At 43.7% G+C, this 23,645-nt stretch overlaps 1 protein-coding gene across 1 annotated transcript in view; it reads left to right on the top strand.

The window, feature by feature from the left end:
* The window catches only part of LOC127528755 (uncharacterized), a 368,716-nt gene that overhangs the window by 299,600 nt on the left and 45,471 nt on the right, over positions 1-23,645 (top strand). The window contains exons 3-4 of the mRNA XM_051929488.1: positions 14,755-14,799; positions 17,683-17,884. Coding sequence (XP_051785448.1) covers positions 14,755-14,799; positions 17,683-17,884 — 247 coding nt within the window. The remainder of the gene's footprint in view (positions 1-14,754; positions 14,800-17,682; positions 17,885-23,645) is intronic.

The raw sequence follows: 23,645 nt of genomic DNA, 5'->3' as shown, positions 1-23,645 counted from the left end.
GAAGAAACGTTGGATGGATTGGATCAAGGAGGACATGAAACTCGCTGGTGTTGCCCAGGAGGACGCCGTGGATCGCGCCAGGTAGAGGATGGTATGGGCATGTCGCCTGTGGTGATGAGAATTCAGTGAGCAGAACGGCACTGTGCCTCCTGAGCCTCCCTAAGGCAGACGCCCACGTGGTTAGACAGAAGAAACGTTAGATGGATCGGATCAAGGAGGACATGAAACTCGCTGGTGTTGCCCGAGAGGATGCTGTGGATCGCATCAGATGGAGGATGGTATGGGCATGTCGCCTGCGGTGATGAGAACTCAGTGAGCAGGACAGCACTGCGCCTCCTGAGCCCCCCAAGGCAGACGCCCATGAGAGAGACTGAAGAAACGTTGGATGGATCGGATCAAGGAGGACATGAAACTCACTGGTGTTGCCCCGGAAGACGCCGTGGATCGCATCAGATGAAGGAGACGTTGCAGACAAGCGGACCAACCAAACGTGTGGGACTAACGCTAGGAAGAGGAGTTGTTATGGATCCCCTGATTGGCTCGTCTATAAACCAAAACTCGGGCGGTAGACTTTAGAGATGGCAACGCTTTATGAAGTTGTCCTTAATGGAGGTCTCAACGATCTTTTGTGCTGTGTGCACAATCCGCTGTAGGAACTTCTGGTCCGAGACGCTGTAGTTCCCAAATCGGACCGTGGTGCAGTACGCTCTCGGTGATACCCCAGTAGAATGTGGTGAGAATGGGGGCAGGCAGACCCCTGAAGGAAGTGGAGATGCTGCTGCTGCTGGGCCATCCTGGCTATGGAGGTGGCATTCATTGGTCTAAGTCAGGTTATCTGCCAGGAATTTGGTGCTCTTGACCAATTCCACCACAGGGTCTTCAATGAGATGTAGACAAGCCTGGTCCTTCTTTTATCTTATCCACGTTAAGAGGCAGCGCCAATCTGCTGGTCCTTTCTGTAAGCCGACTTAGCGCCATTGCTGATGAGATTCAGCACCACTGTGTCCCCTGCAGATTCAACGATGGGCCGAGTCAGCAGGATGAACAGATGTGGGCTGAGTACACAACTCTGGGGGGGCACCAGTGCCCAACGTGATGGTGTTTCTGATGTTGCTGAATGCTGAACTGAAGGGAATGAAGAGCATCCTAGCACAAGGGGGTCCCTTTAGTCCAGATGGGATGAAGAGCAGATGACATGGCATCCCCCAGTGGAGCGGTCTGGGGGATAGGCAAACTGGAGAAGGGGTCTTGTGATGTGAGAATTCCGGTTTTCAAAACCAGCCTTCCCGGAAGCACCTCATGGTGACGTGCGTTAGTGCCACACTGTGACAGTCCATGACTTGAATTCAGAAGTATGCCGTTATGAGAATGCGTCTTCCTGTTTAAGATTTGCTCTTCTGTGTCCAGACATAACTGTTGGGTCAGTCGGTCATTTTGTAACCTGCGTTAGCTCTGAACAGGGTCGTGGGGGTCTGCCAGAGCCTATCCCAGCGAGCATAAGGGAGCAAAGCAGGAACAAACCCTGGACAGGGTGCCAGCCCATCACCGGGCAAACACACATCACACACGGGCCAACTTAGGACCACCAGCTCGCCTAACCTGCACGTCTTTAGACTGTCGGAGGAAACCCGATCAGACACGGGGAGAAAATGCAAACTCCACACAAGGGAGACCCTGGACGCCAAGTTTGGTCTCCTTATTTCGAGGAAGCAGCGCTACCAGCTTGTGCCACCTCACTGGTCTACAAAAAGTATAGATTTTGTTTGCTACTGGGAACTACAGAGCAGCTCTTTATTAAGTTTTTGACACTGATTCCATATATGAAATCGGAATTAAGCCAGCACGTCAGGTTTTGGAGATACACATCATTGTCATTTTGACACTTTTGAATATTAATATAATACATCAACACGATATCTGGAGTTTGGATTCTGTCCCACCAAAATTGTTTTGATGTTTATTCTGAAAACAATCCAGAAGACGATACCAGAGACACGTTAAAGTATATTTATTTCAATTTACCTCAATATATTGTGATCCCCCGTTATATCGCGCCCTCGCTATATCATGGATTTTTCTGTGGCACATATCTAACATTTAAGCAATACAGTAAATCATTAAATACATTGTACACTACGGTAGACAAAAGAGTTTTGTGTTCCAGTACCCAGATGATTTCTTACAAATCCCGTTATTGGCTGAAAGAGGAGACTCAACCAATCAGAGCGGGATTTTCATTCTCTTGGGCTCTGATTGGCTGCTGCTAACGTGGTGTAATTTTGACATGCTGGTTAGGCGCATTGGCGATTCTAAACTGTCCCTAGTGTGTGCTTGGTGTGTGTTTGTGCCCTGCGGTGGGCTAGCGCCCTGCCCGGGGTTTGTTTCCTGCCTTGTGCCCTGTGTTGGCTGGGATTGGCTCCAGCAGACCCCTGTGACCCTGCATTAGGATATAGCAGGTTGGATAATGACTGACTGACTGTATTTTCCATGTTGATTGAAGGAAGGCAACATACACGTCGCCATTTAACCACAGAACTACTGGCTATGAAGCTGACTCTCTACTGTATTGGCCAGTTTAAACAAAAGACAAGAACCCCTGAACACGCATCAGGCCACAGCACACACCTCCACCTCCATCATTACACTTGTTTACGCTCACATGAACTTGTTAAACACGTTAGATCTGAAATAAAATGAAAACACATTTTGTAATGTACCATAATCCAGATTACATTATGTGAATGTCAGGTTGTATGATTGCTCAGCTGAACTTCACACTTGTAGTAACACAACTGGGCTTTGTTCTTACACCAGAGACGTACTTAATTAGTTCTATTGTTTGTGAAATGGGACATTTGAACTTGCTGTATTTTTTTTTTTTTCATTACAATTTAAATTTATTAGGAGTCGGAGTCGGTACATTTTTTACTAACTCCAATTCCAGGTACCCAAAATTGTCTCCGACTCCTCGACTCCACAGTCCTGGAGCCTCATGTATAAACGGTGCGTACGCACAAAAATGTTGCGTAAGCCCGACTCCACGCTCAAATCGTGATGTATAAAACCTAAACTTGGCGTAAAGCCACACAGATTTCCAAGGTAGCTCATACCCTGGCGCACGCAAGTTCTCCGCTTGGTTTTGCACACTGGTGGCACCCAGTGTCAAAGCACTGCTACTGTTCCATTGTAGTTTCCCTTTCTTTTTTACATCTCTGATGCGGCTTTATAAATACACTGAAATTAACCGCATATTGTTTATTAGTTTAAGGCATCTGATTGTAATTAACCTGTAACAATATAATGGTCCACAGAATGGTCAAACTGTTCCAAATACCATAACTGCTTTAGTGTTGTTACTCTCACTGCACCTTCTTCTTCTTCTTTCAGCTGCTCCCATTAGGTGTTGCCACAGCGGATCATCTTTTTCCGTATTCCTCTCATGCACCACTCAGAGTATTTATATCACTGTATCTGAGTGTGAATCACAGCTCTACAGCAGCTGATCAGAAAGAGAATTATTGGGATACAGCATCAAGCACACGCTGCCTCAGCCATGCACACAGTCTATTTGAACCTCTTCCATACGACAAATGCTTCAGAGCCTTTCCTGTACGAACCTCACGGTTCACAAACAGTTTCATCACAAGAACTCTAAACGCACTCAATCAGTCCATCAAGTGCTCCTTGTAGAACTTATAAGTACAATCACTTCACTGTAAACTTGTGATACAGTTATAATATTACACAACCTGCGCCACTTTATAAAGCGCGTATTTACATATGATAACGATATCATTTTTAAGATGAAATGCTGCAAAATATGTTTGTTATATTATACAGATAAAATGTTAACGTCATTTAAATAATCTATATTGTTAATAATTAAACATGTGAGGACACGGTGTCACAGTGCTAGCAAAGATCTGGCTCCCTGTTCACAGATTGTTCCTGCCTTGCGCTGTATTCTTGCTGGGACTGGCGCAACACTGGAAGGATAGATGGATAGAATAATTAAAGACGTACTATGAAGTTATTTCGATGTTCCTTAAACGTTTTGAAGAATCGTTGTTCTAAGCTTACAGATGGCTTAACGTCTATTACAGAGCTGATTGTGTGGCGATTGGGTATTTGGAGAAAGATAAGGAAGGACAGGAATTGGAGGTTAGTACGTTTGAAAGAGACAGTACTGCTGCAATAAAGTATTTTATCGAAGGTCGTGCACGGCGCAGCAAGCCTCTTGCGTGAGACGTGAACAAGCACTGCGCCACTGTGTTCCCATGTTTAATAACACGCTTTAAACTCCTATCATCATGACAATGATATCACGTATACATCTCAGTATTTGAATTATTCAGAGAGCTGTAATATCATGAATGTCATGGATTCTGTGTCCTGTCGGAGGAAGAGAAAGCCCGTTTAAGAAGCACGTAGTGATTCACAGACACAGAGCACATAGAAGATCAAATACAAAACAAAGCATTTGACGTGCTACTTTAGTTATGATGGGATTTGAGAAACTAGTAAATTAAACGATTTTAAGATGAAGTTTACGATGTTCTACTTTAATGACAAAATAAACTTTATGTGATTAAAGTGGAAATTTCGAGATTAAAGTTTTTTTCTCACTGTGTCCCTATTTTTTTTCTTTTCTCTGTACGCTTTCATATGACGCTGAGACGGTGGGCTACAACTCGCCTTTTCACGGCGACTTTGATATCTGACAACTTCTTTTTTTATTTCGGCACTGTGCGACTTTGTGAACTTGAGCTTTCGAGTTTCTCCAACACGCTATGTCAGTCGATCAACTTCCTTTTGTTGTTTATCCCACTGTTTAAACCAACAAACACTTAGTAGTCTGCTAAATGATGTAAATGTAAATGTAAATGTAGTAAGTTTTTCTTTGCCTCCACTTGGTATTCGCTGAAATTCTTCTATTATCCCCTGTGCTTTTGCCATTGTCTTTTCACAGAAGGCTGAGCTTAAGGGCTATTTATATTGATTTGCATATTCAAAGGGGTGTAATTCTGGGAGGAGTTGGGGCGGGACAGCAGGCGCGTGCGTTAATTTTCACGCTGACTGGGATTTATGTAGCGGAAGAACGTGGAAGTTGGCGAACGCACAGATTTATGCATCTGGATTTTTTTGTGCGTACGAACGTTTCCCCTTTTTTCCGTACGCCATGTTATGGTGTGAATTCTACGCATGGCGTTGCGCATGAGGCCCCTGGACTTTAGGCTAGGTGTTGTGTCCCTTACGTTTCGTGAGTGGTTCCTCTAGGGGGTGTGGCCACCTGCTAATCACTGCCCTTCACCCCAGTTTAAGGGAGGGCCTCCCAGAGTTCCTGGCGGTTCATTTTGAATACTCTTTTTCGAGTGGAGAGTTCTTGTGATTGCTGTGCTTTATGGTGTTGTTTCTTCATTTTCTGGTATTTCGACCCTCTGCTCTGTTTTTCGAATGCGTCTCAGGATTCCGTATTTGGACTTTGTTTGCTGCCAGCGCTTCGGGGCTTCATTAATTGAAGAGCCTTTGATAAATAAACCTTTGTGGACGTTAAGAGGTCGCGTTTGCCCTGTGAAAGCCAACAGACCGATGCTCTGGACACAAGTATTAAAGCACTAAGAAGATTTTAAATTCTTTTTCAAAAGTGCCTCCAGAACACCACATCCACCAAATACACTATAAAGTAACAATAATTCTCTCCTTCTCTCATCCCAGCAGCTCCGTCACACTCCCTCCAGTCCTTTTTATAGTCCTTGACCCGGATGTGCTGCTGTCCGTCCGTCCCCATGACTTGAGAGTACTTCCGGGCTATATGGGACACAGAAATCCCCGTATCCCCCTGCAGCATCGCCCACGGTACCCAGCAGGGCTGTGAAGCCGAACTCCATCTCCCATAGTGCCCTGTGGGAATCCAGGGCACCACTAAGCTGCAGGGAAGTCGCCATCTAGCGTCCTGAGTGTGTTGGCCGTCCATCACACCGGTTTTTTTTTTTTCGGCCCCTCGAATTTCTAGCTGGGGTTTTGACTGCATGTTCCCCCTCTAGTGGGCGATTATTGGAAGTGTTTGTGAGCGAGTGCTTTAACAACTCTTGAGTCGCGAAAAGAAGGCGAGGAAAACGCAGCCCATGTGCATTTCAGGGAATTTCACATGGACTCGGACTTTTGAATCACTTTAACGTTCACAACTTAATAACTTAATGTGAATAATTGCATGCAAATAAAGCAAGTTGGAACGTTCACTCACCATCTGTGGGGGTGACATTGAAAATTACAGTTGCTTACAGTGGTGACAGGCAAAAGATCTCCGATGGGCCACAAAACACAAATTGAATTAATTTGCTTTGCTTTTCCCAAGGCAGTTATTGCCCATTAAACAGCTGGAAATGCTGGCGAGTTTTTCATTTAACCTAAACTGGCAGCATGTCAAGGACTTACTCACTTGAAAGAAGGAAGAATTCAACTCGAGAAAAGCGATTCATTGAACACGGCAAGGTAAGGAGCCGAGATCTAAACCCGTGGATGGTGACGTCCTGCGGCTCTCCCTCTTCATCGTTCTCTGTGATCTTCGCTCCTACGTGTTTCTGAGGGTCTTCTCTTCTTGCCCTCATTGTATAAGTTGTATCATTTAGTTGGAACATCACAAGACTGAGGTGGTGGTCCCTGATTTCCAGTCATTCAAGCTGCCCGTCTCCTCAAGTCTGACGTCACAAGGATCTCGTCACGTGTCCGCCGTTTCCTCTCGCTACTCGTGTTACATACGAGGCCACCTTACATGCGGCCTCTCAGGTTTTGTTCTTTCAAAGACTTGCATGTTGCTCTTTCAGAAAGGCTTCAGACCCCTTCATTTTGTTAAGTTACAGCCTTGTGCTCAAATCACTTCATTCATTTTTTCCTCCTAATGAATCAACACTCAGTACCTCAAAATGACAAAACAAAAATGGGATTTTAGAAATGTTTGCAAATTTTATTAAAAACTAGCTATGCTACTCATCTAAGACGGGTTGAAATCTAAATAATTTATGTTAACGTTTGCTGTGCACCACACAATGCCTAGTTCTCTGTTATATGATATGTTGTATGGCATTCGTAAAACCAGTGTTAAAGTTTGTGATGCGCCACCTGTTAGAATGCCAAATGCAATACGTATGTCTCTGCTATATGTCAAATTGGTATGGAGTTCATGAAGGCAGTGTTAAAAGTTTGTGATGCACCATCTGTTGAAATGGCAAATGCAATGCATATGTCTCATTATATACCATTTGCATTGGGACTAATTAAATTAGTGTTGATGTTTGTGAAATGCCATCTGTTAGAATGGCACATGTAATGCATTTGTCTCTGTTACACAGTATGTCAATTTAGTATGGGGTTCATAAAATCGGTTTTAAAGTTTCTGATGTGCCATCTGTTGGAATGACAAATGCAATTCATATTTCTCTGTTATATGCTATTTGGTATGGGATTTGTAAAAGCAGTGTTAATGTTAGTGATGTACCACCTGTTAGAATGCCAAATGCAATGCATATGTCTCTGCTATATGTCAATTTGGTATAGAGTTTATGAAGGCAGTGTTAAATTAAAGTTTGTGATGCACCATCTGTTGAAATGGCAAATGCAATGCATATGTATCTATTATATACCATTTGCATTGGGACTAATTAAATCAGTGTTGATGTTTGTGAAATGCCATCTGTTAGAATGCCACATGTAATGCATTTGTCTCTGTTACACAGTATGTCAGTTTAGTATGGGGTTCATATAAACGGTTTTAAAGTTTGTGATGTGCCATCTGTTGGAATGACAAATGCAATTCATATGTCTCTTTTATATGTCAATTTGCTATGGCAGTAATGAGAAGTCAAGGAAAATGATACCATTTATTGGCCAACTAAAAAGATTACAATATGCAAGCTTTTGAGGCAACTCAGTATTTAATCAATAATTACATCTCGCCTAAAGAAGGGACCTGAGTTGCCCTGAAAGCTTGGATATTGTAGTCTTTCTAGTCAGCCAATCAGATGTGTCATTTTCCTTGACTTCTCACTACATTCATAATGGCTAACATGGTACAACACCCTAGTACTATGGCAGTTATAAAAACAATGTTAATGTTTGTGATGCGCCATCTGTTAGAATGCCAAATGCAATGCATATATCTCTGTTATCTGTCAATTTGGTATGGAGTTCATGAAGGCAGTGTTAAGGTTTATGATGCGTCATCTGTTGAAATGACAAATGCAATGCCTATGTCTCTTTTATATGCCATTTGCATTGGGACTAATTAAAGCAGTGTTGATGTTTGTGAAATGCCATCTGTTAGAATGCTACATGTAATGCATTTGTCACAGTTACACAGTATTTCAATTTAGTATGGGGTTCATAAAAACGGTTTTAATGTTTCTGATGTGCTGTCTGTTGGAATGTCAAATGCAATTCATATTTCTCTGTTATATGCTATTTGGTATGGGATTTGTAAAAGCAGCATTAATGTTAGTGATGTGCCACCTGTTAGAATGCCAAATGCAATGCATATGTCTCTGCTATATGTCAGCTTGGTATAGAGTTCATGAAGGCAGTGTTAAATTAAGGTTTGTGATGCACCATCTGTTGAAATGGCTCTATTATATGTCTCTATTATATGCCATTTGCATTGGGACTAATTAAAGCAGTGATAAAGTTTGTGATGTGCCATTTGTTGGAATGACAAATGCAATTCTTATGTCTCTGTTATATGTCAGTTTACTAAGGCAGTAATGAGAAGTCAAGGAAAATGACACCATTTATTGGCCAACTAAAAAGATTACAATATGCAAGCTTTTGACGCAATTCAGGCCTCTCCATGATCAATAATTACATCTCGCCTAAAGAAGGGACCTGAGTTGCCCTGAAAGCTTGGATATTGTAATCTTTCTAGTCAGCCAATCAAAGGTGTCATCTTCTTTGACTTCTCACTACATTCATAATGGCTAACACGGTACAACACCCTAGTACTATGGCAGTAATGAAAACAATACATTTTTCTGATGCGCCATCTGTTAGAATGCCAAATGCAATGCATATATCTCTGTTATATGTCAATTTGGTATGGAGTTCATGAAGGCAGTGTTAAGGTTTATGATGCGCCATCTGTTGAAATGACAAATGTAATGCCTATGTCTGTATTAAATTCCATTTGCATTGGGACTAATTAAAGCAGTGCTGATGTTTGTGAAATGCCATCTGTTAGAATGCCACATGTAATGCATTTGTCTCTATAACACAGTATGTCAATTTTGTAAGGGGTTCATAAAAACGGTATTAAAGTTTCTGATGTGCCATCTGTTGGAATGACAAATGCAATTCATGCTTCTCTTTTATGTGCTATTTGGTATGGGATTTGTAAAAGCAGTGTTAATGTTAGTGATGTACCACCTGTTAGAATGCCAAATGCAATGCATTTATTACTGTGTGAATTACAGAATACATTCCAGTAGATGAAGCCTGATTACTTAGATTTGAAGCCATCATAGACGGGGGGTGCCCAGCAGGTTACGTATTCTTATCTTATTTGGCCGACGCTTTTATCCAAGCCGACTTAACAGCATTTGAGATACAGTTGGCTCGTTTCTTTTTGTTTTTCCCATTGGAGAACAGGCAGGTGAAGTGACTCGCTCAGGGTCACACAGTGTCAGTAGCAGTGGCTAAAGTCCACAACCTTCACCACTACGCCACAGTGAGCCATTTAAAAGTTCCTTCACCTCCTTCCTCCACTGGTCCTACGGGGTCTTCATTCCTGGATGCCCCCCTGCTGGCAGGATTGACCAGAGCTGGTCAGACATTCTTTCCAGTGCCCACTACTGCCCCTTAGTGCCACTTCTTTTTGATTTTCCGGACTGAGTGTGTGACAGCAGCCTTCCTTTCTCCAGTGTAACTTGGCTGAAAACTTAAAAGGTTCACAGAGGGGGTCCGCAGCCACTTTTTGTCAGTCCGTCACAAAAGTGACCCTTTCACTAACTGCCCGAGTTCCCGTGAGGTCACAAGTCTTGGCCAAGCGCCACCTGGGGGTTTCCCTGTGCAAGCGCGGACAGAACAAGGCACCCATTGGAGCTTGGGAGGAAATCTGCGGTAGCATCAAGGCCGTGGCACCCTGCCTCCTAGGTTATGTGGGCACGGTGGGCACTCTGCCATTTTGTACTTGCACATAATGTTTACAGCTTACATGCTGGCCCGGCTGTGAGGTTGTGGACAAACTGAAAGGCTTTTTTGGCTGATGTAACAAATTCCTTTGGTGAGCAAAGGAAAAATAAATAAATATGTCTTACTTAAGGGAAACTGCGAGGGGCGTCACAAACAGGCTGGGCTTTCTGCAGCACATAGAAGGGGGCATTCGCATCAATGCAGGTCTGAGGTGGGCATGCTTGACCAGACAGACTCTGTGGTCAGGGTGGATGTTCTACAGTTCTGGGGGTAAGCTCTGTATGGACACCATGTAGAATGTTGCCCACCTCACCTGCTTGGGTCCAACTTATCTGATCTCACCCACACTGCCTTTTAAAATAAGGGGTTCAGGTGACCCCCCCCCCTCCCTCCCCACCCCTGGGGACAAGCGGCAGGAGCACAGCCTCAAGTAAAGCTGACCCCAAGCTGTACCCCTAAGGTCCTCTCGCAGCCAATAGAATTCTCTTCCATATTTAAGAGGAGGGGTCTTTGCTGCAGTCCACCATTTGGCCTTCACACTTCATAGATATCAGTGGGGCCCACGAATGACACGCACTGCTGCCCTCTGGTGGCCACCACTGGTACTGCTCTGCTGACTGCAAATAACCTACAAAGTACAGGAGTAGTGAGTTGAAATCGTGGCTGTTGGCGTAGGAGGCAACTGACCGTTTGTGATGGCAGATTCAGCCCAAACCTTTTATAGCGCCTTTCATAGTTATATCACTAGAATAGGGGTTCCAAAGCAACTTACAAAGTAGTGTTTCTAAATTGTGTGTGATAGATAGATAGATAGATAGATAGATAGATAGATAGATAGATACTTTATTAATCCCAAGGGGAAATTTTGATTAATGACATGGGAAATTATTTTTCATTATTAGATATGTGGCTGGTGATGGTGGGCTATAGCACAAACATTTTATAGTGCCTTTCATAGTGAAGGACAGCCTCAAAGTGTTTTATTAATATAATAGTATGGCTTTCAATTGGACCGACTCCAAAGCAACTTACAAATTACAAGAAATTGTGAGAATTGACATTGGAAGTGACTGAAGACCAAACAGGTAATTAATAATGACTGGAATAAACTATAAAACAAACTGTTTATAGCGCCTTTCAAAGTGAAGGTGTTATATCATTAGAATAGGGGTTCCAAAGCAACCTATAAATTAGCATTTCTAAATTGAAAGTAATGGAATGGGAAGTGACTTTTCATTATCAGAAAGGCAGCTGGTGATTGTGAGCTATAGCACAAACATTTTATAGTGCCTTTCATAGTGAAGGACAGCCTCAAGGTGTTTTATTAATGTAATAGAATGGCTTTCAGTTAGACCGAATCCAAAGCAACCTACAAATTACAAGAAATTATGAGAACTGACATTGGACGTGACTAAAGACCAAACAGGTAATTAATGATGACTGGGTAAGGGGGGGGAAGCTGTAAAACAAACCTTTTATAGCGCCTTTCATAGTGAATGCATAATATCATTAGAAATGGGTTGTTCCAAAGCAACTTACAAAGTAGTGTTTCTAAATTGTGAGCATGGGAAGTGACTTTTCATTATCAGATTGGCAGCTGGTGATGGTGGGCTATAGCACAAACATTTTATAGTGCCTTTCATAGTGAAAACAGCCTCAAAGCGTTTTATTAATATAATAGAACAGTTTTCAATTAGACCGACTCCAAAGCAACCTACAAATTACAAGAAATTGTGAGAATTGACATTGGAAGTGACTGAAGACCAAACAGGTAATTAATAATGACTGGGATAAACTATAAAACAAACCGTTTATAGCACCTTTCAAAGTGAAGCTGTTATATCATTAGAATAGGGGTTCCAAAGCAACCTACAAATTAGCATTTCTAAATTGTAAGTAATGGAATGGGAAGTGACTTTTCATTATCAGAAAGGCAGCTGGTGATTGTGAGCTATAGCACAAACATTTTATAGTGCCTTTCATAGTGAAGGACAGCCTCAAGGTGTTTTATTAATGTAACAGAACGACTTTCAATTAGACCGACTCCAAAGCAACCTACAAATTATAAGAAATTGTGAGAACTGACATTGGAAGTGACTGAAGACCAAACAGGGAATTAATGACTGGGTAAGGGGGGGGGGGGGGGACTGTAAAACAGACCTTTATAGCGCCTTTCATAGTGTACCTGATCTCAAGGGGGGGCTATATGAGTGTTAATGAATGCTGCACAATAAGAAACTCAGTTAAGTGAATCCCTCGGGGTCCCAAATTGAGGTGCGGGTGAACTTGAGCTGTTTGAGTATAGTGCCTTTCTTTTTTATCAAATCTTTTTTGAAAGTCCAAATCTTAAAGAATCAAAGGTCTGTTTTAATTTGTAACGAGACAATCGGCCAAAGATCAAAGAGGCAGTCAGGTACTTAGTGACGATGGCAGCTCTAGCTCAGCCCGTTTATAGCGCCTTTCACAATGACATTACGAGTACAATGGAAGGCTTTTGAATTTTTACGCAGCCTGTAACTTGGTCAAGTGAATCGCTCAGGGTCACACAGTGAGGCACAGGTGGAAGATGAACTTGTCGTGTATAGCGCCTTGCACACAGTAATGCTAGCCAGCCTAAGGCTCTTGAGAGTTAATAAAGTTATTGTCGTGGTGTAAATCTCTCGAGGTGACAGAGTAACCCATTGATGGGATTGGAGCAGGTCCAATATAGTGCCTTTCATTTTTCGTGATCAAATCTTTTTTTGAAATACACAGAAAAAGTCAGAATTTTAAAGGAGCAGAAATCAAAGTTAAGAGGCACTAAGATGACAGCCCAGATATCAAACAGGCAGCCAGTGACGGTGACAGCCTTAATTAGCGCCACCTCTGTATAGTGCCTTTCATAGTCTGGTTTGTCAGTGTCACAGAATGGCTTTCAGTTCGACTGTCTCCAAAGCAACCTACAAATTGCAAGAGCATTGTGACTTGTGACATGGAAGCGCAGTCAGTAAAGGCAGAGAAGGGGCTTTTAGCACAAATCTTTTATAGCGCCTTTCCTTTTCAATGCCCCTTACCCCTCGACACAGAAAACGACCAAACGCACGATTAGAACCCAAGATGCCATGTTAGTGAGGCAGCAGCCCACCGTAAAACTTGTGTAATCATTCATCGTATGCACTTTTAAAACTGTGTATAGCGCCTTTTATTGTGAACAGCGTACAACTATATCACGTTTCATCTCATAGGCTGACTGGTGTCCCAATCCACTTTGAAATATTATTTTGTATATTTTTTTATTATATGGTGCCGTTTTTTGTGAACAACATTTCCCAGACATTTTGGAACTCTAATTACAAAAAAAATGGCCGACCACCACCCCGGTGTAGTTTAACATTTTATTTGTAATGTATGATTTTGTTATATAGCGCCTTTCATAGTAAACAGCTTTCTATAGCATTTCTCCATGTTTTATGTTATATTCTCTCTTTCATAGTAGCCAGTATCCCAATCTACTATGAAATGTTATTTATATATTTTTTTATTATATAGCGCCTTTTATGTGAACAACATTCCCCAGATATTTGGAACTCTAATTACATCATTCATTTTCTAAACTGACTTTCATTGATGACCATCACCCCAATGTAGCTGAACATTTTACTTCTAATGTATGATTTTGTTTTGGGGCAGCACGGTGGCACAGTGGTAGCGCTGCTGCCTCGCAGTAAGGAGAGCCGGGTTCACTCCCTGGGTTCTCCTTGCATGGAGTTTGCATGTTCTTCCCGTATCTGCGTCCCTCCTACAGTCCAAAGACATGCAGGTTAGGGGCATTGGCGATCCTAAATTGTCCCTAGTGTGTGCTTGGTGTGTGTGTGTGTGCCCTGCCTGGGGTTTGTTTCCTGCCTTGTGCCCTGTGTTGGCTGGGATTGGCTCCCTCAGACCCCCGTGACCCTGTAGTTAGGATATAGCGGGTTGGATAATGGATGGATGGATTTTGTTATATAGCGCCTTTCATTCTGAGCAGCATTCTACAGTAGTTTGAAATTTCAAATGTGTGATTTCTTTTATATGTTGCCTTTCATGCTGCCCATTACAGTCCAACATTATGTTTTGTATTCTTCTTATTATATAGCGCCTTTCATTGTGAACAGCATTCTACAGTAGCTTGAAACTCTGATTGTGTGTTTAATTTTATGTATTGCTGACAAGTTAAAGCTGCCCAGTATCCCAATACACTTTATGTATTATTTTGTATATTTTTGTTATATTGCGCCTTTCTTTGTTAATGGCATTCTACAGAAGTTTATAAACTTCTTTAATCACATATTTAATTTATAAAGTGGCCGTCAGGCTGACCGACATCCCAGTTTAATATTTTATTTTGCATATTTTTTGTTTTTATTTTGGGTTCTCTCTTATTCCTAGTATCCGGTATCTAAATCCACCTCCGCGTTTTATTTTGTGTGGCTTATATTATATAGCGCCTTTCATTTTGAGCTCTGCTTGTGTGTTTTATTGCACTCGCTCCGTCTGTTTGACTTTCCTGATGACGGTGCCCTGCACTGATTGACTGACTGATTTTTTTTTTTTTCTCTCCAGGACCCCCAGGAAAGCGAGGAAGAAGAGGGCGCCCTGGTGAACCCGGTAAGCTGCCCTTTTTCTTGTTTCTTACGGGTTGGCACATTTCAAGATTGTTTTATTTGTAATCATTTGCAGCTGTGCTTGTGCTTCTTAAATTGCTGCCTTTTTGCTGATTTTATGAGAGTGCATTTTTGTACTTCTTGGCATTTAACTTTCCGGCAAAGTTCCCAGTGGTGCGCAGGAGGGCCATTACACGACTGTTAGACAGGCGGCCCGCTCGGCAGCCGTGAAGACCAAACAGCTGTCGCCGTGAAGAGCCTGGGGATGAACCCGACTCCACTTTAGTGTGATAATCTCTGAGTGGCGGCGGGCCGCTGATGGCTCGGTGACGTCCTAAAGTAAACCGTTGCCAGCGAGCGTCTGCTCGGCTAATTGATGAGATTGCTGACCCGCTAATTGGTCTCATTTCCTCTTTTTCGCTCAATCCAGACGGCGGGCAGACAATGGAAGTCGGAGCGGACGAGATTTTAGCTGAGACCACTCTGCACCCGTCTCGGCTTCTGCCTAACAAAAACAAACCTGACATCCATTTTGCAAACCTTTTATATTCAAAACAGGGGAGCCGGAGCTTTTTCTAGCAGCACTTTGTGTATTAAGCCTGGCGCCCCATTTGTGCCAAGCCTGGACAGGGTGAAAGTCCAATAAGTCCTCACAGTGGGACAATTCAGAATGAGCATGAAGAAAAACCCACCAAGAGATGGGCACCTACAAGGAGCCAGGGATAGGCTCCTGATTGGTCAGGATTCAAACTCAGGACTCTGGACCAGTCAGGCAGCAGAGTGGACGACTTAATTCTGTGCCAGCCTGTCACCAGCTCTCATTAGCTTTTAAAGTTCATGTCGCTGTATGTTTCTTTGTGCTACTGGCTTTTGAAGGACAGAAGGGCAGGTGCTCCCGGATTTCTCGTTTCACCCTCACAGCTTGGGAAGGCTAAGTGGAACTCGTCATGTGTGAAGGAAGTTGTGCATTCCCTAGAAACCCCAGGGGCGTTCCTCCAATAATTGGCTCAATTGGCACCTTGGGTGCAAAATAGCCTGGGTGTGCACTTGAGTGGCATCCCAGTCCTGACTCGATTCCTGCCTTGTGACTTTGCTGCATTGATAGGCTCCGCCCCTCTACCTCATTGAGGTACCAATATAGGCTCCACCCCCTACTACTTCACACAGTTTTCTCCTTTCTAGGCTCCACCCACCATCAGTCCATCCACAGTTTGTTTCTGCCCTGTGATTATTGCTGCATTGATGGGCACCACCCCCTGCCATCCTACTGAAAGTTGGTCACTGCCTTGTGCTCAGTGCTACAGGGATAGACTCCATGTGAGTATATCTGCATTGATAGGCTGCAGGGATGGGTTCTGCCCCCAGTACCCAATGCACAATTATGACTGTGGCTACACTGATTGGCTCACCCCAACTCGATTCTTCTTAGGATCCGCCCACAATCACTGCATCCACAGTTTTTCTGCCCAATACCTGTTGCTACATTGATAAGCTCCACCCCTTACCACCCAAATGAATGTTAGTTACTGCCTTACACTTTGTGCTACAGCCATAGACTCCGCCCCCACCATTCAGAGTTTTCTTCAAAAGGCCCCACCCACCATCACCCCATCCACAAATTATCTCTGCCACGTGATTATTGCTGTATTGATAGGCTCCACCCCCCTTTTCCCTCCCATTCCTTGTGCTCAGTGCTACAGGGATAGACTCCATGTGAGTATATCTGTATTGATAGGCTGCAGGGACGGGTTCTGCCCCCAATACCCAAAGCACAATTTTGACTGTTGCTGCACTGATTGGCTCCGCCCAGACTGTGCCATCCACAGCTGGATTCTTCCTAGGCTCCGCCCACAATCATTTTAATCAGTTATTCTGCCCTGTACCTGTTGCTACATTGATAGGCTCCACCCCTCACCACCCAAATGAATGTTAGTTACTGCCTTACACTTTGTGCTACAGCCATAGACTCCACCCCACCTTCAAAAGGCTCCGCCCACCATCACCCCATCTGCCATTTATCTCTGCCACGTGATTATTGCTGTATTGATAGGCTCCACTCCCCTTTCCCCCCACTCATTGTGCTCAGTGCTACAGAGATAGACTCCATGTGAATATATCTATACCCTGCCCTTGTGACAAAGGCTACAGGGATGGGTTCCACCCTTCCCACCACCTGACTGACACTCAGTACTACTGGGAGGGGTTCTGCCCCCAGTTCCCAATCCACAATTGGTTTCTGTTGTGTGACTGTTGCTGCACTGATTGCCCCCCAAACTGTGCCATCCACAGTTGGATTTTTCCTCGGCTCTGCCCACCATCACCCCATCTACAGTTTTTTTTCTGCTGTTACTGTTGCTACATTGATAGGCTCCACCCCTTACCACCTAAATGAATGTTGGTTGGTTACTGCCTTATACATTCTGCTCCAGCAATAGACTCCGCCCCCATCATTCAGTGTTTTCTTTAAAAGGCTCCGCCCACCATCACTCCATCCACAGTTTGTTTTCTGCCCTGTACCTGTTGCTACTTGGATAGGCTCCACCCCCTTACCACCCAAATGAATGTTGGTTACTGCCTTCTACTTTGTGCCACAGCCATAGGCTCCGCCCTTTCTGTGCCATTCACAATGTTTCCTTCAAAATGCTCCACCCACCACCATCCCATCCACAGTTTATTGCTGTTTTGAAAGGCTTCTCTTGCCGTCTCCTTTCAGATTTGGGGTTATGGTTGGAGATCCGTGCTGCAGAGATCATCTCCACCTCCCACAGGTCTTATGTGGAATTCAGAGAGTTCTACATATGGATAAATAAAAATGGGTGGGCCCACCAACTAGACCACCTTTTAGGTTGGGCTGGGTCGTGACTCACCATTGTTTCAAATGGGACAGGGTCTCGTATGGTGTGTGAAGTGTCTCACGACATCGCCCTGCTGAGATGGTCAGAGGCGATTCTCCAAGGGGCGGGGGGGACAGAACCTGATAGTCGCCATGATCTGAGCCTCAAAGACACTGTGAAGGGCAAGATTGGGTCACAAGAATATAAAGTTAAAGACACCCTGGGCTCAGATATCGAAACACTTGACACTCTTAAGTAATTTCCACTCCACAAATGGTATCTTTGCGTGGCGTAGTTTTCAGCTGCGTCTCCTTTCCATGCATTTTGCCAGCAAAGCGCCCGCTCCTGCCTTTTGTAAATCAATGCGTTGGAGTCGATGTCCACCGCCCGCCACCCCGGTGGAAAAAGCTCATTAACAGAAGAAGGAGGAGAGACGTGCCGCACATGTGGCTTCTGGCAATCAAGTAGCCGCCGAGAGACGGAGTCACTCTGTGAAACCTTAAATCTCAATCAGTGGCACTTGACATGAAAGAGCTGGCACCTGCGCCGCGTGTGGACGTACCTCTGTGCGGCCCCCCCAAGGCGGTGCTCTGCAAGCTGTTTCCCATCTTGAGAACAAAGAGGAGGCAGTTGGGCGAGCAGGTCACCACTTCTGCTCCTTGTCGAGCGATCGCATTGCTAATTGGATTTCGTTATGATGGAGGTCAGCTGCTCACGTGGAGGAGAGATGAAAGGCGACGAGAACAGCCATGCCCGGGCTTTCAGCCCATCAATCTTTACTTCATAAAGCGCCTTTCACCGTGAATCCCTTCACAAATGAGGCTGCCTGTCATCAAAAGGGGCTCGGAGCAAAGCTGGCACGGGACAGGGGATGGCAGACGAGTGTAATGGGACAGGAGCCATGAGGTGTCAGTAGACCCTGAGGTACCCCGAGAGTGGAGTCTCATGCTAGAATGCGCAGGGTGAATGGTTTACAGTTGTCACAAGCACTTGTATGTGCTAATCAACGTGCCACACGTCACTCACTGCTCTCTGGTGAGGCGGTTAGTGAGCAGAACTACCTGACCATGAAATGTCTTTCCTTCATAACCTGAAATATCTCAGAACACATTTGTAACAAATGCACATGACAGACATTACAGGTGAATAATGAGGAAGAGGAGGAGGACTGTTAGTCATGCAGGTAGCTGGGCGGGGCTAGATGTTTTAGTGGCAGCCAACTGGGTGGGGATGAATGTCAATGTCATAGCTGGCTGGGTGGAGCTAGATGTTTGAGTGACATCCTACTTTGTGTTACAAGTGGCTGGGCAGGGCTGGATGTTTTATTGGGCAGTCAACTGGGTGGAGCTGAATGTCTATCACGGGTGGGTGGGTGCAGCTAGATGTTTGAGTGACATCCACATTAGTGGGGCTGAATGTTTGTGTTACAGGTGGCTGGGCAGGGCTGGATGTTTTATTGGCAGCAAAGTGGCTGAATGTATCACATGTGGGTGGGTGGGTGGAGCTAGATGTCTGAGTGACATCCAGCGTGGTGAGGCTGAATGTTTGTGTTTCAGGTGGCTGTGTGGGGCTGGATGTTTTATTGGCAGCCAACTGGGTGGGTTTGAATGCCTGTGTCACAGGTGGTTAGGTGGGAATAGATGTTTGAGTGGCATCTAACTTGGTGGGGCCGGATGTTTATATGGCAGTTGGCAGGGTGGAGCTGTATGTCTTAGTGGCACCCACAGAAGTGGGACTGTATTTTTACTTTGCTTTACTTTACTTTTACTTTGCAGAAGATAAAAATTAAGTGTCGTATTTTTGAACGGGCGTATAAGTCGGGGTCTGATTTTTATGACCGATTTTTTGTGTTTCAAGACCCGACTTAGACGTGAGTATACACGGTACTTTAATACCATATATACTTGTCTTGAAACACGAAAAATTAATCGTAAAAATCAGACCCCGACTTTACAAGCCTGTTCAAAAATCCGACACTTAAAACCATTTGGCGATATGATTTTCCAGTGCCAGCCATGAGGCAGTGCCAGTTTGCAGAGCACTTTGTCTTTGGCATTTTCCTTAATATGTCTTCTTGCCTCCTCCAATCTCACATCAGTTTCTCAGACACATTGAGAAATCTGTCTGTCTGTCTGTCTGTCTGTCTGTCTATCATATAGTGCCTTTCCTATCTATCTGTCTGTCTGTCTGTCTGTCTGTCTGTCTGTCTGTCTGTCTGTCTGTCATATAGTGCCTTTCCTATCTATCTGTCTGTCTGTCTGTCTGTCTGTCTGTCTGTCTGTCTGTCTGTCTGTCTGTCTATCATATAGTGCCTTTCCTATCTATCTATCTGTCTGTCTGTCTGTCTGTCTGTCTGTCTGTCTGTCATATAGTGCCTTTCCTATCTATCTATCTATCTATCTATCTATCTATCTATCTATCTATCTATCTATCTATCTATCTATCTATCTATCTATCTATCTATCTATCTATCTATCTATCTATCTATCTATCTATCTATCTATCTATCTATCTATCTATCTATCTATCATATAGAGAGAACATAAACGCTTGAGACGAGACTATTGCCATGACATTTTTTTTAAAGTCCTGCCCTCCCCTCCACCATTTCCGTTTCGCGTCCCACGCCCGCAGTCCTCTCATTGGTGTGAATGCTTTTGTCAGACACAGTTGCTGTGCTCTCAGCTCTTATAAATTTTTATGTTTTCCTCACTTTAAGTTCGCAATAAAAGAAGACGTATTATGTCCAAATCTTATTGGAAGAGTTTTATCCCGAAGGGTTATCAACAGAAGAAATGAGTACACGGGCAATCCTAGCATCGAGAAACAATGAAGTCAAACGAATTAACGCGAAAATTGTTGATCAGTTACACGTCAAATAATAATAGACTTTGCAGAAACAGTTGGTGGTGATGGTGAGGAAGATGAAAACATCAACTTACAATATCACGAAGAATATCTACAACTGTTAACACCATCTGGTCTTCCTCTGCATGAATTACTGTAGTAAGAATGCCGTATCGTAATGTAATTGCGTAATTTATGTCTGAGTGATGGGCTATGCAGTGGGATAAGATTAGTTGTACCCAAAATTGGTCAAACAATTCTGACATGTAAAATTTTAACAGGCGACAAGAAAGGTGATGTAGTCCATCTAACATGAGACACCAAAGGAGATCTCGATATGCCATTCGTATTAAAACGTTAACCGTTTCCCGTTAGAATAGCTTTTGCTATGACAATTAACAAATCACAGAGACAAATATTCGAAAAAGTTGCTTTATTTATGAGAGAAACGAAACGAAACGAAATTCACTCATGGGCAATTATACGTTGCGTTGTCACGATGAAATTCAAATCACGGAATCAAAATTCAATGCGATATTGATTAAAAGTTAATTCCAAATATTGTTTTAGTGAAGTTTTACAGTAAAAGTGTAAGTTTAAAAAGTATTTGCTTGTTAATTTCAAAGCCAAACAGAACGAAAACGTGTAACACAACGAATATCTATTAATGCAACATGAAACATAATTTTCATTCAATTTATTACGTTTTACTATTTGTTATTATGGTTAATTACTCACTGTAATGTAAAATAGTTCTATTATGCAGATGGAACAATTCCCATGAAAATAACAATCTGTTTAAATTGTGCATCTGCATCCCCATAAGTGAGCAGCAGAGCCGTGAAGTGGCTATCGTGTATAGTGCCCACCTGGGGGTTGGCGAGCAAAGTGAGCAGGGGGGTAGAGTCCCCTAGTAGAAATCAAAACTAGCTCAAATAACCTTGCTTCAGACTGGGCCAAAAACAACACAGGGGTGGCTTAGTGACAACTCTGGCAATGTGCTTGAATTGCCCAGTCAGAGTCCGGACTTGAATCGAACATCTCTGGAAAGACGTGAAAATAACCGATGGTCCACCGAGGGTCTCCGTCCAATCTGCAGAGAAGAATGACAAAAACATCCCCCAATCCAGGGTCTAAATGACAGCAGTGCCATGAAGATGAGCGGGCGATGTGACGGGATGAGATCACGTTTGTGATTATTACCGCTAAAGCAGTGGTTCTCAAACTGTGGGGCAGGCCCCCCTTAGGGGGGCGCGAAGATGTGAAAAAAGAAAACAAGAATTGAAAATATGAAAAATACATCTATTGAAGCCAAGATGAATTAACTTAATACATTCTGATACTAGAAAAATAAATATAGAGTTAGATAAATGTCGATAAAAGTTAAGTAGGTATAATAAAATATGCATCTATGACATATCATTAATTAAAAAAGAACAAATTGGTATTAGTGGGCTCCTTTCAAAAAAAACGTTAGGGGGGTGCGATTACAACTGCTATGAAAACTTGGGTCGCATATACTGAAAGGTTGAGAAACGCTGCGCTAAAGGTAATGGGGGCAATGATTTTTCCACAATGGTTGACTTTGCTCCTTTAAGGTCCTGATTTCAAAAGCCGTATTCTGTGTTCCCTTGATTACATTTTGTCTAAAGGTCTGAGGCCATAGGAGATTAAGATGGGGGGGCAGATACGTTTTCACAAGCTGAATATACTTTGTGTTTTTATTGGTATTGTATTTTGTCACCTGTTCTGAGGGGACACACCAGTGAGGACTTTGCTGTAGTTTGTACACACGACTATAGGAATGCCAGGCTAGAGCTCCCTCTAGTGGTCTCTTTTATGGCAGGCACTGCATCCAGCCCTGCATGTAGGGCCCTTCCAGCCTGCCACCTGGGGATTGGTGGCAGAACTGGCACCCCAGCCACCATAAAAAAAAAAAAAAAAACACCTCCCACTGTGCCATCCCATCTAAACTAGTGTGGTGATGAGGTGTCACCCGTCACATGGCTGCACTGGGGTCCTAATCTGGGATCCTATGTTGGTTTGTCATGTGGTGGTTGGTGCGGCAATGCGCTGTACCAGCGGGTGCTCCTAACCTCCCCCCCTCCCCTCCACCATGTGCCCCCTGCATTACATTCACAGGTGGTAAACATTTTCATAATGAAGGGACCTGTCTGTATATAGCGCCCAGCATTCATGATGACAGGAAACCACCCCATGAACCCGTAGAAACACAATACGTGCCTTCCGGCTATTAAGGGTAATAAGATGCCAAATTCATACAGCAGTTCAATGAATGGAGGAGTGCAAATCAAAGAAAATGCAACTGACATTTGAATCGGACAGATGTGTTTTAATCTCATCCGCTGATTTGGGAAGTACGAGGACAGAGAAGTCGGATTAAGGAACAATTTTATTTAGAAGGTAAGAGTTCACTTCTCATGACATGCTTCTCTGAAACCAAATTAGGACACCATGAGGCCCTTCAGGAAAGAAATTTGACACCCCTGCCATGGCGGGGCAAACCGACAGATGCACGGCAGGCTCTCCTGGAAGACCTAATTGGGCTTAAGTTAGAGAAATAGGTGGCCCAGGTCAGGATGCCACCAGTGGTCACCTCATAAGTCACAGTAAGACAGTATGTCTCTGAACACCTCAGAATTCATTTGGCTGCTTCTGTCCTGTGTCACATCATCAATAAACACGAGTGTCCCAGTGCCACTGGCAGCCATCACACTGCCTCCCTCCACCGTGTTTTACAGATGATGTGCTATGCTTTGGATAATGAGCTGTTCCACGCCTTCTCCATACTTTTTCTCTTGCCATCATTCTGGTAGAGGTTGATCTTGGTTTCATCTGACCAAAGGATGTTTTTCCAGAACTGCACTGGCTTTTTTAGATGTTCTTTAGCAAAGTCCAATCTAGCCTTTCTATTCTTGAGGCTTATGAGTGGCTTGTACCTTGCAGTGCACCCTCTGGATTTACTTTCATGCAGTCTTCTCTTTATGGTAGACTTGGATATCGATACGCCCGCCTACCCCCTGGAGAGTGTTATTCACTTGGTTGGCTGTTGTGAAGGGGTTTCTCTTCACCATGGGAATGATTCTGCGATCATCCACCACTGTTGTCTTCCGTGGACGTCCAGGTCTTTTTGCGTTGCTGAGTTCAC

Source organism: Erpetoichthys calabaricus, chromosome 7 (genome assembly GCF_900747795.2).
Source record: "Erpetoichthys calabaricus chromosome 7, fErpCal1.3, whole genome shotgun sequence".
NCBI lineage: Eukaryota > Metazoa > Chordata > Cladistia > Polypteriformes > Polypteridae > Erpetoichthys > Erpetoichthys calabaricus.
The sequence above is the reverse complement of the archived record's forward strand: the minus strand, read 5'-3'. Positions and strand labels throughout refer to the sequence as shown.